The sequence below is a fragment of the Tetrao urogallus genome (assembly GCF_951394365.1).
Source record: "Tetrao urogallus genome assembly, chromosome: 8".
In the NCBI taxonomy this organism is placed as follows: Eukaryota; Metazoa; Chordata; class Aves; order Galliformes; family Phasianidae; genus Tetrao; species Tetrao urogallus.
Window position 1 is genome coordinate 14543523 of NC_136821.1, and position 13435 is coordinate 14556957.

The window sequence follows — 13435 nt, forward strand, 5'->3', positions numbered from 1 at the left end:
GGTGCCTCCCCCCCCACCCCCCTCCGCGTTGGCCCGGCTGTGTGCTGCTTGAAGGAGGAGCCGGGCCGGTGGGGCCCACAGCCGGTCGAGGGTGTCCCCGTGTGTCCCGTCCCCCATCCTCCTCCCACGGCCTCGGGGCCGCGCGAGGGGCATCCCTTGCATGGAGTGGGGAGGGCAGAGAGACTCGGGGGCACGGAGGGGCTCTGAGAGCACAGGGACAGCAGGGGACGGGGTGTCCCAAGGGCGGCTGAGCTCGTGGCAGGGTTAGGGTTAGAGTAGGGGGCGGCTGTAGCAGATGGTTCTCTAAGAGCCTGAGGCACAGCCTGGTCCTCGTGGGGACAGAGAGGTCCTTGCGGAGACGCTGTGGTCCTTATGGGGACGGTGACACATGCAGCATGAGGCCATGTCCCCATCCTGTTCCCAGCCCCCACTCCGTACCCGAGCGTGCAGCCGGCTGGAGGGATGCTTGATGCTTCGAGTGCTTGACTCCCAGCCTGGCCTCGGAGCCTCGCTAATTGCATTAATTAGTTAATTAGAAGTCGGGCTTCGTCGTGCTGGGGCCGGCGCCGCGGTCACCAGGGCCGCCAGCTGTCACCGCACCGCGAGGCCTTCCTCCTCGTGCGGGATCACAGAGCGGGCAGCGCGTGCGGCCTCTGCGTGTGCCCCTGTGGGGCCCAGACCTTCAGCATCCCCGTACGGAAAAGGACAGCGACAGCGGCGGGATCCGGCCCGAAATAGGGCCCGGAGGAAGCACGGCAGCTTCTTTCCTCTTCCTCTTCGGGGACAGGGGACATCGCAGCCTCAGGGCACGGGGGCAGCACTGCCTGCTATCACAGCTGCCAGCCCGGCAGGATGGGGGGATTTTTCCCCTCGATGTCTCCGTGGGGTTGGTGGTGGCACCGCGCAGGGACGAGGCTTTGCTCCCGAGCCCACCGGAGCGCGCCCCAGACAGTCGCTCAGAGCCAGGGGACAGCTGGGACCCACGGGCGTCGCCACCGGGCCGGGTCGGGGGGGGACAAACGGGGACACCCCACGGCGCGTCCTCGTGGGGTGACCCCGAGTTCCCTGCGGATTGTCGGGGAGGGAAAGAAAACCGCAGCGGTGCATCCTCGGCAGCTGCTGAGGGGTGGGGACAACGTGGTGGCAGAGGGAGCGGGGCTGTGCGGCGGTGGGTGGGGGATCTGCGGAGGGGACTTCCAGCACCTCGAGACCCCCGAAACGTGCGGGCAGTGGCGACCCCCTGCTCCTCCTACACGGGGCGTGAGCCGGATGGGGACGGTGGTGTGAAGGGGGGGGGGGAAGCGGGTTTGGGTTACGGAGTTGGCATTGCCCTTTTAAGGGGTTCCTTGAAACCGCGTCCGGGTTCCATGTTTGTAGCAAAAAACCGTGCGGAGGAAACTCCATGTTGTAACAAAGTTTCCTCCGCCGCTCCCCGCGCCCGCGCCCGCCGCCCCGCGCCCGCCGCCCGCCCCCCCCTCCCCGCCCCGCGCCCCTCCCGCCCCCCCCCCCCCCCCCTCCCCCTTCCCCGGGGGGCCGAGCCGGGGGGGGCAGCTCCGCGCTCCTGCCCCCCCCTCCCCCTCCCCCCCATGGACCACCAGTCCATCATCACCCAGGTTAGCAAGGAGGAGGTGACCGCCCCGCTGCAGGAGAAAGGTAATGCCCCCCTCCTCTAAATAATCCGGCATCGGGACCCCCCCACATCCCCTCCTCCTCCCTTCCTCCCTCTGTGGGTTTTGCTTTAGGGGAGGGTCGGGGGGGCTAAATCTGGAAAATCGCTCCTCGGCCCCCGCCGCCGCTGTGCGTCCACCCCCCTCCCTCCCCCCCCCACGAACCTCCCCCTCTTCTCGCTGCATGGCACTATGGGGTACACGGTGACAGCCCAGCCTTCCCCCATCCGCCCTGTCTCCTATAGGGCCAAGGGTCAGACCCTTTGCTCCGCGTTGCTTAGGGTCCCCCACGTGCCCCCCCCCGCCCCCCGTGCGCGGCGACGGGCGCGGAGCGTGTGATGAGTTGCGGTCGGCCTCAGCTGGAGTGCGGCCCCGCGGGGCTGCGTGCACCGGGACGGGGCCGCGGGGACACGGGAAGGGGGTTTCGTCTGCACTGCTCCACGCGTCATTCCCCGTCTGCGTCCCTCCTGGGGTGATTGGGGGAGAGCGGGGCGGGGGAAGCGCCGTGGGGAATCTGAGGCACGGAGGGACGCGGCTCCGTGGCGTCCCGGCGTGGGATCGCAGGGGGGGCAGCCCCTGGCCCACTGTGGGGGTTCCCAGGGCCCTGCGAGTCTCGGAGGAACAGAACCATGAGGGTCGGCAGCCGTCTCACCCCCCGGCAGCATCCCTGCCCCGCTCCCGACCCTCGGGCTTGGGCTGGGGCAGGATCCGGCCGCGCTGAAGGTGTCCGTGCCTCAGTTTCCCTGCGATCCACCAATGGGGGCTCAGGAAACGGCACCCAGCGGGGTGTGCTTCACCGCGATTGGCTCCTCGCCTCCGGGTCGTTTGCACCAGCCAATGAGCAAGCCGAACAGTTGGCGGGGAGGCGGGAAGAAAGATGGCTAGGCCCCTCCCCTTTGGCTCGGCCCCTCCTACAGCACAACCCACGCGTGTCCGTGGGGTCTCAGCACCCCCCGGGGGGTTGCCCACCTCGAGGAGTTCCCCCCCAGCTTCAGGAGAGGGCATCTATTGTAGGATCCTGGTGGTGCCCAACCCCTGTTGTGCTCCCCAATACCGCAGGTGCCCAGAGCCCCCCGGCCGCTGCCAAGAAGCCTCGGGGCCGCAGCATCCTCCAGTCCCTCTTCTGCTGCCTGTGCCACGATGATGCTGAGCCCTTCTCCGTCAATAACAACGCCCCACTGCTGGTGGAGGAGAATGGCACCGTGCCCAAGGTACCCCCTTCCAGAACTCCTGCCCCAAAATGGGGGCGGATCCAGGGGCACTCGACCACCGTGCCCCAGCCCCCTGTAACTAAAGAAGGAGACACTGCTGCCTGACCCGGGCACAAGGCAGAAGGGAAGAGGGTGCCCCTCGCCCCCCCACCGACCCCCTGGCTGTGCCCCCCTGCTGCAGGCTGCGGTCAAGCACCTCCTGCCCGAGATCAAGCCTCAGGATGCCAGCAAGCTGTGTGTGGTCATCGACCTGGACGAGACACTGGTGCACAGCTCCTTCAAGGTGGGAGCACCCCTATTGGGGTGGAAGGGAGGTTTACAGGCCATGGGAGCCCCCTACCCCACGCTGACCCCGCTGTGCTCTCTGCAGCCGGTGAACAACGCTGACTTCATCATTCCGGTGGAAATTGATGGTATCATGCACCAGGTATGGGGCTGTGCAGTGAGGGCTTGGGAGGAGTTTGGGGGTCAGGTGGGGTGCCCCCCAAAGAGGCTGGCGCTGGGTTCAAGTAATCCAGGATAGGCTGTGATCTGGCAGTCAGCCTGTTCTAGGTTACTTGGCTCCGGAGCCCGCCCAACGCTTCACCCTGGAGATGCCAGGGATAGCGGGCACCCCTGACTGTCAGCAAGCGGTGTCCCCTCATTCCAGCACAGGGCATGTCTCCTCCCTGCTGCTGACCGGGGTCAGGACGTGGTGCCCTTTGTGGTGTGGGGCTCCACCAGAGTGGTCACAGGGGGGTGGTGCTGGCAACCCCCGTAGGGTTAGGGTTATGTGCCGCTGGGTCCCTCAATGCCTGTGCCTGTAGGTGTATGTGCTGAAGCGGCCGCATGTGGACGAGTTCCTGCAGCGCATGGGAGAGCTGTTTGAGTGTGTGCTCTTCACCGCCAGCCTGGCCAAGGTGAGTGGCAGCTCCAGTTACCCTGTTGTCCCCTTCCTTGGGCACCATGAGTCCCCTGCAGCCGCAAACCTATGGCATCACTGGACCTTTGTCCACCTCTGGCCCTTGGTGACAAACCCATGGGCACCTCTGGATGCTGGATGTCAGTGGTCCCTTTTGGTGACCACCCATGGGCACCGCTGGGTCCCCCTTGGCCAACCACCCACTGACCTTGGGACCATCGGACTTTGGCCACCGTTTGTCTCCCTTGCCCAACCACCCAAGGGACCACTGAACCTTGACAGCCACCTCGATTCCCTTTGGCCACCTGCTGACCTCCCCTCTCCTCGCAGTATGCGGACCCCGTGGCCGACCTGCTGGATAAATGGGGGGGCGTTCCGTGCCCGGCTCTTCCGCGAGTCCTGCGTCTTCCACCGGGGCAACTACGTGAAAGACCTGAGCCGCCTGGGCCGCGACCTGCGCCGCATCATCATCGTGGACAACTCGCCCGCCTCCTACATCTTCCACCCCGACAACGCTGTACGTACCCTGTGGGGGGGGGGTGGTCTGGGTGGTGGCACAATGGGGCTACAAGGGACGCAAGGTCCTGAGCCAGTGGCTGTGCCCGCAGGTGCCGGTGGCCTCATGGTTCGACAACATGGCAGACACGGAGCTGCTGGACCTGCTGCCCTTCTTCGAGAGACTCAGCAAAGTGGACGACGTTTACACAGTGCTCAAGAAGCAGCGGACTAACAGCTAGTGGTGCCCCAGCGTGGCCGGCAGTGGTGGCCCGGTGGCAGCATCACTGGGGGGCTGCGGGGTTCCCGGTGTCCCCCCATCACCTTCCCATTCCCCGCTGCAATGGTCACGGTGGGTGCTCCACGCAGAAGGGGTGCCCGGGGTGACCCGCTGGGGACATGTTTGGAGGAGTCCCGTCCTCTCGCTGCCCCCCCCTCCCCAAAATGGTTCTCAGGTCCTTTTCCCCTCTGCATCCCCTGCAGTGGGGAGGGGAGTTAAGCAGCTGCTGCTTTCCACTGCCTTTTGGGGGAACCTGGTCCCCACAGTCTTAGTCCAATGGGGAGACTGGCAGCCCAAGTTTGGGTCCCATTGGTCTTGGTGTCACTGCCGTGCCCCCAGCTCTGCCTTCTGTGCAGCTGATAACTTTGGGGAGGCACCACTCCACACAGCCCTTTGTGCCTTCTGGTGCCCCCTCCCCACCTCCAGAGGTGCATTTTGGGGAGGCTGAGCCCCTGGTTTTCAATGCCTCCATGTGCCTTGGGACGCCATGTCTGTATGTGTCCCCCCTGCAATAGAGGTGCCTGGGGAAGGGATACAAAATCACCCCCTCCAACCTCACTTTCTTCCCACGGGGGTGGGAATTCTGGTGGCCTCAAACCCCCACTCCCACAGTGCCTCCGTGGCAATGGGGCCACTCCACTCACCAGCAGGGTTCCCCTGCCTTGTGGGGGGGCCACACGCCCTCTATCCCATCCCTGCTCAGTGTCACCAAAGGCTGTGACTCCCAATGGGGGTGGCCCATAGAAGCCTTAATGTAATGTCCCACCCCCCCCCACCTCTCCATGGCCTTACATGAACCCTGCCCCCCTCCCCCTTGCCGTGGTCTCCCAGCCTCGAGGGGATGGAGGGCTCTCAGGGAGGGGGGGGGAATTTTTAAATGGAGGGAGAGCATATCTTTTAGAGTCAATCTATGGACAATGATATATTTTTAAGGGGAGAAAAGCAACGGTCTCCCAAATAATCAAGGGTGCCTTTTTACCGCTGTGCCAGGGAATGGGGGAATCTTTTGGGGGAGGGCTTTTTAACTCTCCGTTACTGTCCGTCCGGCCCCTGCGGTGCTGCCCTTCTCCAAACGCTGGGGGCCAGGGTGAGGGCCCCCCCGGCTCTGCCTATGCCCCCCACCCTGCACCCTGCTCCTGCAGCAGGGTCCCACTCAGCACTTTATTGGCCACATCAGGCAGCACCCATGGGTGCGCCCCTGGGTGTGCGGGGGGAGGGGGGCTGGAGTTGGGGGCGTGGGGGCGGGGGGGCTGGGGACCAGTAAGTGCCTTGGTGTGATTAAAGCTGTCCAACCCTCCTGGAAATGGGCTGTGCTAAGCTGTGTGTGCACATGTGTATGGAATCGTGGTCTGTGTGTGCATGCAGGTGTGCATCGTGCACACCTCTCTGCTGCACGTAGGTGTGTGCAAGCCCCATATGCAATGCATATGCCCACTGCAGGGACTCCTGCTTGGGTCTCATTGGGTGCTGCGGGGGACTGTGGGTGCTCCCATACTCATTAAGGTACCAGAGCCCCCAGCACTTGGGGGGAGGGCATAAGAGGGGTTTGGGTGCCTCCCCAGCACAGCCACCAGTGCCCTCTTTGGCCCCACGCCTCTCCTCCTTAATGAAGCCTCTGTCCTCCTCCCCGGTAACTGTGCTAATTGCTGAGTTCGTTAGTGGCCCTGCGTGGGGCCCAAGGAAGGGGCTCACTGCTGCTGTCCCTTGTGCCACACCAACGGGACACGGGCAGCAAGCGGGGGCTGCGCAACCAGGTAAGGGGTCACTGGTGTGGGACTGCACTGTGGGGTGGGAGGATTTGGGGGGATAGAAGGTGTTGGGGAGCCCACCTCCTTGGCCTCGGGAGTCTCTTGTTGGGTGGCTGAGCCATCACTATCCCTTTGGTGATCCCTGGGGCTGCAAGGGCACAGGGTGCCGCTGGTGGCACAGTGCTGGCTCAGCAGGGTGGGGGCAATCATGCTGTAACAGTGCTGTGATAAGCGTGGGATAGGTGATGCCTTGGTGCCAGCGTTCCACAGCCCCTCCTGCACCTCCAGAGCCATCCAAATGCTATCAGGCAGAATTAGGGTGGAAAAGGGCAAGGATGAAAGGGCTAGGGTAGCTCAGCCTCAGAACACCAATTGTTGCTGGAGGAGTTTCAGAACAACTGCATTCTGACTATCCTGAAGAGTCCCTAGTCCCCAAGGTGTCCTCTCTCTGGCCACTCTCTGCTCCAACTGAGGGACCTCTGGCCACGTCCAATCCAACCCATGGGGATCCCCACCACCAGGCTGGTGATGCCTTGGCACACAGAGAAGCCATGGAATGAAACAGAAAGTGGGTAGTTGCAGGCGGGATCCACCCCATGCTGGCAGCCCCACGCTGGGTAGGACAAATGGGACAATTGCACCTTTCTATGTGGTTGGAGCCATTGCAGGTGGCTCCAACATGGCCCCATAGGTTTTGGTTGCTTTGGATCCCCCATGGTTGGGATTGGGAGCATCTCTGCAGCCTGCTCGGTCCCCATCTCCCATGGGGACATGGCCACTGGTACCTGCGTTGTCTCCTCCCCATGCGTGGGTGGGGGATCATGGTGGCTCAGTGCCATGGGAAGTGGGTGCCACCCAGGTGTCATTACCCTGAGAGTAATGGGGCTCTGAGGGGAAACCTTGAGGGATGCGGGGACCTTGACTCAAGGTTCTTCCTGCCCTTATATGGTGAACATGGGCTGGGACAGCTGGGGACAAAGGTCTCTTTTCTGCTGGCACCCCAGCACTTTCCCTAGGTACACGCACCTTGTGCTCAGCTCTGCGGGGAAGGTGAGGGGCCGGGGATGAGGGGACAGCACATCCCAGTGCCAGTGCTGTAGGTGGCACTGGGATGGGGGTGGGGAGAAGAGACCTGCTGGGGTTAACAAGGGGCTCTGTCTCATTGGGGCTCAGAGGCGGTGGGGGGATCGGGAGGAGGACATGGCCCAGCAATGCAGCACAGGGCATGTGGTGTTGGGGTCGTGGAGGCTGCGCATCCATGGATGTGCATACACACCCATGTAGGATGTGATGCCCATGCCATGAGCAGGGACAAAGGGAGAAAGGCCATTGAAGTGTCACCCAGGTGTGGCTCTGCAGCAGGAGGAATGGCTCACAAAGCCTGGCCCTGTGCCCAGGAAGCAGGGGAGGATATGGGAACATGTGGACAGCAGGACACCACGGTTACCTGCTCCCATACGCACCTGGCATGGCCCAGGACCCCCACTCACCACCAGGGAGGGGTTGCACCCTCCTCGTGTGTCCACAGCCGCCATTCACCCCCCATGGCTTCAGGGGGTTGACTGCCTGGCTGGCTGCAGGACAGCAGATGGCTGCAGCCCAGCTCTTAATGAGGCTGCCTGCTGTTAACCCTAACAAGGGTGCCGGCAACAGGTCCCCCTGCCTGCAGCCAGCACCATGGTGGAGCTCAGCAAAAAGGTCACCGGGAAGCTGGACAAGACCACGCCGGGCATCCAGATATGGAGAATCGAGGTGGGTCCTGTGGATGTGGGAGGCTTTGGGTTTAGGACCCCTGCAGGCTGCCCTGCTCATGTGTACCTTCTTCCTACAGAACATGGAGATGGTGCCGGTGCCCACTAAAAGCTATGGCAACTTCTACGAGGGGGATTGCTATGTGCTGCTGTCGGTAGGGCTGTGTAGGGACTTGGGGTGCTGTGGGGTGGCCTAGACCTGTGGACACAGGGTGCACGGCTCCTAGCGGGTTCCCCATCCTGCAGACACGTAAGACTGGGAGCAGCTTCAGCTACAACATCCACTACTGGCTGGGTAAGAACTCAAGTCAGGACGAGCAGGGGGCAGCCGCCATCTACACCACGCAGATGGACGAGCATCTGGGCTCTGTGGCTGTGCAGCACCGTGAGGTCCAGGGCCATGAGAGCGAAACGTTTCGTGCGTACTTCAAGCAGGGACTCATGTAAGTTGCCAACATGGGTGTTCTGTTGCTTGCCATGGCTATCCTTCCTGCCTTGCTAGAAGGGTCTCTGTGACAGTGGCAATGGGAAGGCTCCCTCTGCATCAAGAAAAGCATAATGTCACATTGTGAGTGACATGGTTTCGTGGTTTGGAGGGGATGGGTTGATGGTTGGATTGGATGATCTTAGAGGTCTTTCCTACCCTAAAGATTTTATGACCCCATGGGAACATCTCTACTCTGGGAAGGGGGGATGTTGGCCTGGATTCTGTCTCTGTCAATTACTCATACCAGTAATGTTAGTGGTTGCTGTGCATATGGGCAGGAGAAGATCCTTGCTGGAGTGGGAAGCGTGACCCAAGGCTTATGTCATATCCATGTCCTCTCAGCTATAAGCAGGGTGGGGTTGCCTCAGGCATGAAGCACGTGGAGACCAACACCTACAACGTCCAGCGCCTGCTACATGTGAAGGGCAAGAAGAATGTGGTGGCTGCAGAGGTGAGACAGGGGATGTGGTCACCCCACAAAGCCCAAGCAGAATGGGGAGCAGTGCAGACCCTGGTGGGAGGGTTGCTGAGCAGGGAGGCTGTGTGTGCCTGACCCACTCTGTCCTGCTGCAGGTGGAGATGAGCTGGAAAAGCTTCAACCTGGGTGATGTCTTCCTGCTGGACCTTGGCCAGCTCATCATCCAGTGGAACGGCCCTGAGAGCAGTCGTGCCGAGAGGATGGGGGTATGGCAGGATCTGGCTGCTCGGTGCCTCCAGCCCCCATGCTGGGACCTCACCGTTCTGATCCTTTCCCTGGGTGCAGGCGATGACCCTGGCCAAGGACATTCGGGACCGAGAGCGTGCGGGACGTGCGAAGGTTGGTGTGGTGGAAGGTGAGGATGAGGGGGCCTCACCTGAGCTGATGCAGGTCCTGACACATGTGCTGGGGGAGAAGAAGAACATCAAGGCAGCCACAGCCGATGACCAAGTGCACCAGGCACTCAACAGTGCCCTCAAGCTGTACCAGTGAGTTACTGGGGATGGGCCGTATCTATGGAGGCATCTTGTACGGGTGCGAGGTGTCAGGGTGATACCATGATGTTGGCAGCAGGGAGTCTCACAAGTCCCATCCCTATGGATGGCAAGGGAGAAGGGACGAAGCCACCACAGAGGGACAGGTCCTTTGGGTGCTGTAGGAGCACTGGGATCCCCCAGTGCCAAAGGGGTTGGTACCTAACAGCTAGTACGGAGATGCTCATGCAAATGTCACGGATGCTTTCTAACACAGAGGCATGTCCCCCCTAGAGCTGACTGTCCCCATCTGATCTGACATCCCCTTGTCCCTCACCAGCTCTTCCATGTTTGGGGTGGCAGTGGGGATGGAGATGATGGCAAAGAAAGCGATGGAGATAGAGATGGAAATGGAGCTGCGCCCCCCAGCCCCATGTGGCGCTGGGGAAGATGTTTTTCAGAACTGTTTCTACCTTTCTCTCCTCTCTCTGTGTCCACCAGTGTCTCTGATGCCAGTGGGAACCTGGTCATACAAGAGATAGCAATTCGCCCCTTGACTCAAGACATGCTCCAGCATGAGGTGAGATGCTCAAGAGCAGTGCCCATTTTCCTTGGCAGCTTTAACTCAAGTGCCCACCCAAAGATCGAAGCTACCCTAAGGTTTAATGTCTGCTGTCCTCCCCCCCTCCCAGGACTGCTACATCCTTGATCAAGCTGGTCTCAAGATCTTTGTGTGGAAGGGAAAGAATGCCAGCAAGGAGGAGAAGCAGCAGGCAATGAGCAGGGCCCTGGTGAGTGCTTGCGGTGGTGGTTTGGGTTTGTTGTCTCCGAGGAGAGACTGGGTATTCCATGTCCAGGTACTGGATCTGGCTCCCTTCAGGGCTTCATCAAAGCCAAGAATTACCCGTCCAGCACCAGTGTGGAAACAGAAAATGATGGGTCTGAGTCCGCTCTCTTCAGGCAGCTCTTCCAAAAATGGACTGTTCCCAACCAAACCAGTGGGATGGGCAAGACCCATACTGTGGGCAAAGTGGGTGAGTGCCACAAGGTGCTGGTCCCAGAGGTCTGGAGGGATGCTGAAGGGGGTCCCCAAGCCTGGCTCAGTCCTCACTCTTCCCTGCAGCCAAGGTGGAGCAGGTGAAGTTTGATGCCACCACAATGCACGCCAAGCCTGAAGTGGCTGCCCAGCAGAAGATGGTGGATGATGGATCTGGGGAGGCAGAGGTAGGCTGTGGGAAGGAGGTGGAATGAATCCGTGTGCCACGCTGGAAGATGCCATGGGAGTGCAGGTGCTGTGGGGCCAGGAACGCAGTGTGACACCATCCCACCAGGTCTGGCGGGTGGAGAACCGGGAGCTGGTGCCTGTGGAGAAGCGGTGGTTAGGCCACTTCTACGGCGGGGACTGCTACCTGGTGCTCTACACCTACTATGTGGGGCCCAAGGTGAACCGCATCATCTACATCTGGCAGGTGAGTCCCTGTCCCCTACCCAGAGCTCATCCTCAGCGGGACAGTGCAGGACAGGGCTACCCACCAGAAGGCCCCATGCACAAGTCCCCTGTGGGTCATTCCCTGCCCCTCCACCGCCTTCCCATCCCGCCTACATTCCTAAAGAGAGAATGTCCTGACGCAGGGCCGCCATGCCAGTACGGAGGAGCTGGCCGCCTCGGCCTACCAAGCTGTTATCCTGGACCAGAAGTACAACAACGAGCCCGTGCAGGTGCGCGTCACCATGGGCAAGGAGCCGGCCCACCTGATGGCCATCTTCAAGGGCAAGATGGTGGTGTACGAGGTGAGCACGGGGCTGGTGGCAGGGTGGGCAAACTGGTGGCTGTGTGACCTCTTCCTATCCCCACTGTCCCCAGAATGGCTCCTCGAGGGCAGGGAACACGGAGCCAGCATCCTCCACTCGGCTCTTCCACGTGCATGGCACCAATGAGTACAACACCAAGGCCTTCGAAACACCTGTTCGAGCTGCTTCTCTCAACTCCAATGATGTCTTTGTGCTCAAGACACCCGGCTGCTGCTACCTCTGGTATGGGAAGGTGGGTACGGCCTCGACCAGCTCCTCCTTCTCCTTGTCCTCCAGGGGTTGGGGTGGGCTCAGTGCTGGAGCTGTGCCGCTCACACTGTAGGGCTGCAGCGGGGATGAGCGTGAGATGGGCAAGATGGTGGCCGACATCATCTCCAAGACTGAAAAACTGGTGGTCGCTGAAGGGCAGGAGCCACCTGAGTTCTGGGTAGCTCTGGGCGGCAAGACCAGCTATGCCAACAGCAAGAGGTACGAGCTCTGTGTCCCCAGCCCCTCAATGGATTCTCCTAGTGCCCCCAGTTCCTTGGCCAGTTGCCATCGCAACCATGTCTCCCCACCAGGCTACAGGAGGAGAATCTCTCTGTGCCACCCCGGCTCTTTGAATGCTCCAACAAGACAGGCAGGTTCTTGGCCACTGAGATTGTCGACTTCATCCAGGATGATCTGGATGAGAATGACGTTTACCTGCTGGACACTTGGGACCAGGTGTGCAGGGGATGGAAGGATTTTTCCTGTTGCGGACAAGCTCACGTCCCCAACAGGATGAAGGACCTGCATCAACCGGAGGTGGTGGGATGGGAGCATGGAAACCCAATCCACATGGTTTTCATTGAGGATGGGCTCCCAGCACCCATCCTTGGGGACAGATTCTGTGTCCCCAGCCACCGGTGAAGGGCCAGCCCAGTGCTGGACATGGTGGCCCCATTGCAGATTTTCTTCTGGATCGGGAAAGGTGCCAATGAGTCAGAGAAGGAGTCTGCAGCAGTGACAGCACAGGAGTACCTGCAGAGCCACCCTGGCAGCCGTGACCTCGACACCCCCATCATTGTGGTGAAGCAGGGCTACGAGCCCCCCACTTTTACCGGCTGGTTCACGGCCTGGGATCCCCTCTATTGGAACGTGAGTCAGGGGGTGGGGGCTGGAAGTAGCGAGGAGACTTCTGGAGATGGGGACAAGACTGGATGTAGCTCCAGCTGAGCAATTCTGTTCCTGCAGGACAAGAAATCCTATGATGAGCTGAAAGCTGAGCTGGGGGACAACGCCAGCATTGGGCACCTTGTGTCAGTGAGTGTCACAGGAAGAGTTGGGACAAGAGGGGACCCTGAGTAACACATGGCACAGCAGCAGGGGAAGGGATTACTGGTGCCTTTGGCAGGCGGCACAAGAAGCTGCAAGAACATTTTCACGTGAAGGGACAAAGGTGTCAGTCCCCTAGAAGGCAGCCTGGTAGCTGCCCATTATGTGACCTTGTCCCTCCCCACCAGGGGCTCACTTCCAAGAATGAGATCTTCACAGCCACCACCACACTCGTCCCCACCAAGCTGGAGATCTTACCATTGGATGTGCTGGTGAACACTGCAGCTGAGGACCTGCCCCGGGGCGTGGATCCCAGCAGGAAGGAGGTGAGCGGGGGGGGGGGGGGGGGGGCTTGGGGAGGCCGTGGCTGGGGGAAGCCCTGTGGCTTGAGCTCAGGCTCCTCCTTCCCCAGAATCACCTCTCCGACGAGGACTTCATGGCTGTTTTCGGTATGACCCGCTCTGCCTTTGCCAATTTGCCCTTGTGGAAACAGCAGAATCTCAAGAAGGAGAAAGGACTCTTCTAGGAGGGGAGGCTCAGCCCACAGCCATCCCAAGCAAGCACATTATTTTTACTAAATAAAATGGATTTGGAATGGGGCTTTGTGTGCTTCTCTGCCCACCCCAGCACCTGCAGCTCAGGACTAAAGGTCTCATACACAGCCCCAGGACACTCCCTCTGTTATCAGTGAACTCATGCATAAAACTCAGTAAATAGTTGGCAGTATCAAAGGTAAAAGCGACAAGCCATGGCACGGGAAGCACAGGGACAGCAGGCATGGGGCAGGGCCTGGGGGGGGCAATAGGGGAGCAGAGTCACAGAGGCAGCGACGGGGG

The 13435-nt window shown here is 61.0% G+C and overlaps 2 protein-coding genes across 3 annotated transcripts; both read left to right on the top strand.

The window, feature by feature from the left end:
* Window positions 1-1586: 1586 nt before the first annotated feature.
* On the top strand, window positions 1587-4516 carry CTDSP1 (CTD small phosphatase 1; the record flags this gene model as incomplete). Its single annotated transcript, XM_079538822.1, is given in 8 exon segments — window positions 1587-1653; window positions 2727-2878; window positions 3060-3161; window positions 3249-3305; window positions 3685-3777; window positions 4110-4145; window positions 4147-4296; window positions 4388-4516. Coding segments are annotated over 8 exon segments (786 nt in total).
* A 3463-nt stretch (window positions 4517-7979) lies between these two features.
* On the top strand, window positions 7980-13125 carry VIL1 (villin 1; the record flags this gene model as incomplete). 2 transcript variants are annotated; one of them, XM_079539120.1, is made up of 19 exons in its annotated part: window positions 7980-8054; window positions 8134-8208; window positions 8300-8496; window positions 8883-8991; window positions 9114-9224; window positions 9304-9506; window positions 9993-10071; window positions 10184-10282; window positions 10372-10525; window positions 10615-10715; window positions 10823-10960; window positions 11124-11282; window positions 11356-11535; window positions 11626-11771; window positions 11864-12008; window positions 12234-12422; window positions 12519-12587; window positions 12788-12925; window positions 13012-13125. In XM_079539120.1, 19 exons carry the CDS (start codon window positions 7980-7982, stop codon window positions 13123-13125), a joined length of 2481 nt encoding a protein of 826 aa, XP_079395246.1. The 2 variants fall into 2 exon arrangements, with proteins under 2 accessions (XP_079395246.1, XP_079395247.1); XM_079539121.1 differs by having other exon boundaries at window positions 11356-11525; window positions 11634-11771.
* Window positions 13126-13435: the final 310 nt, after the last annotated feature.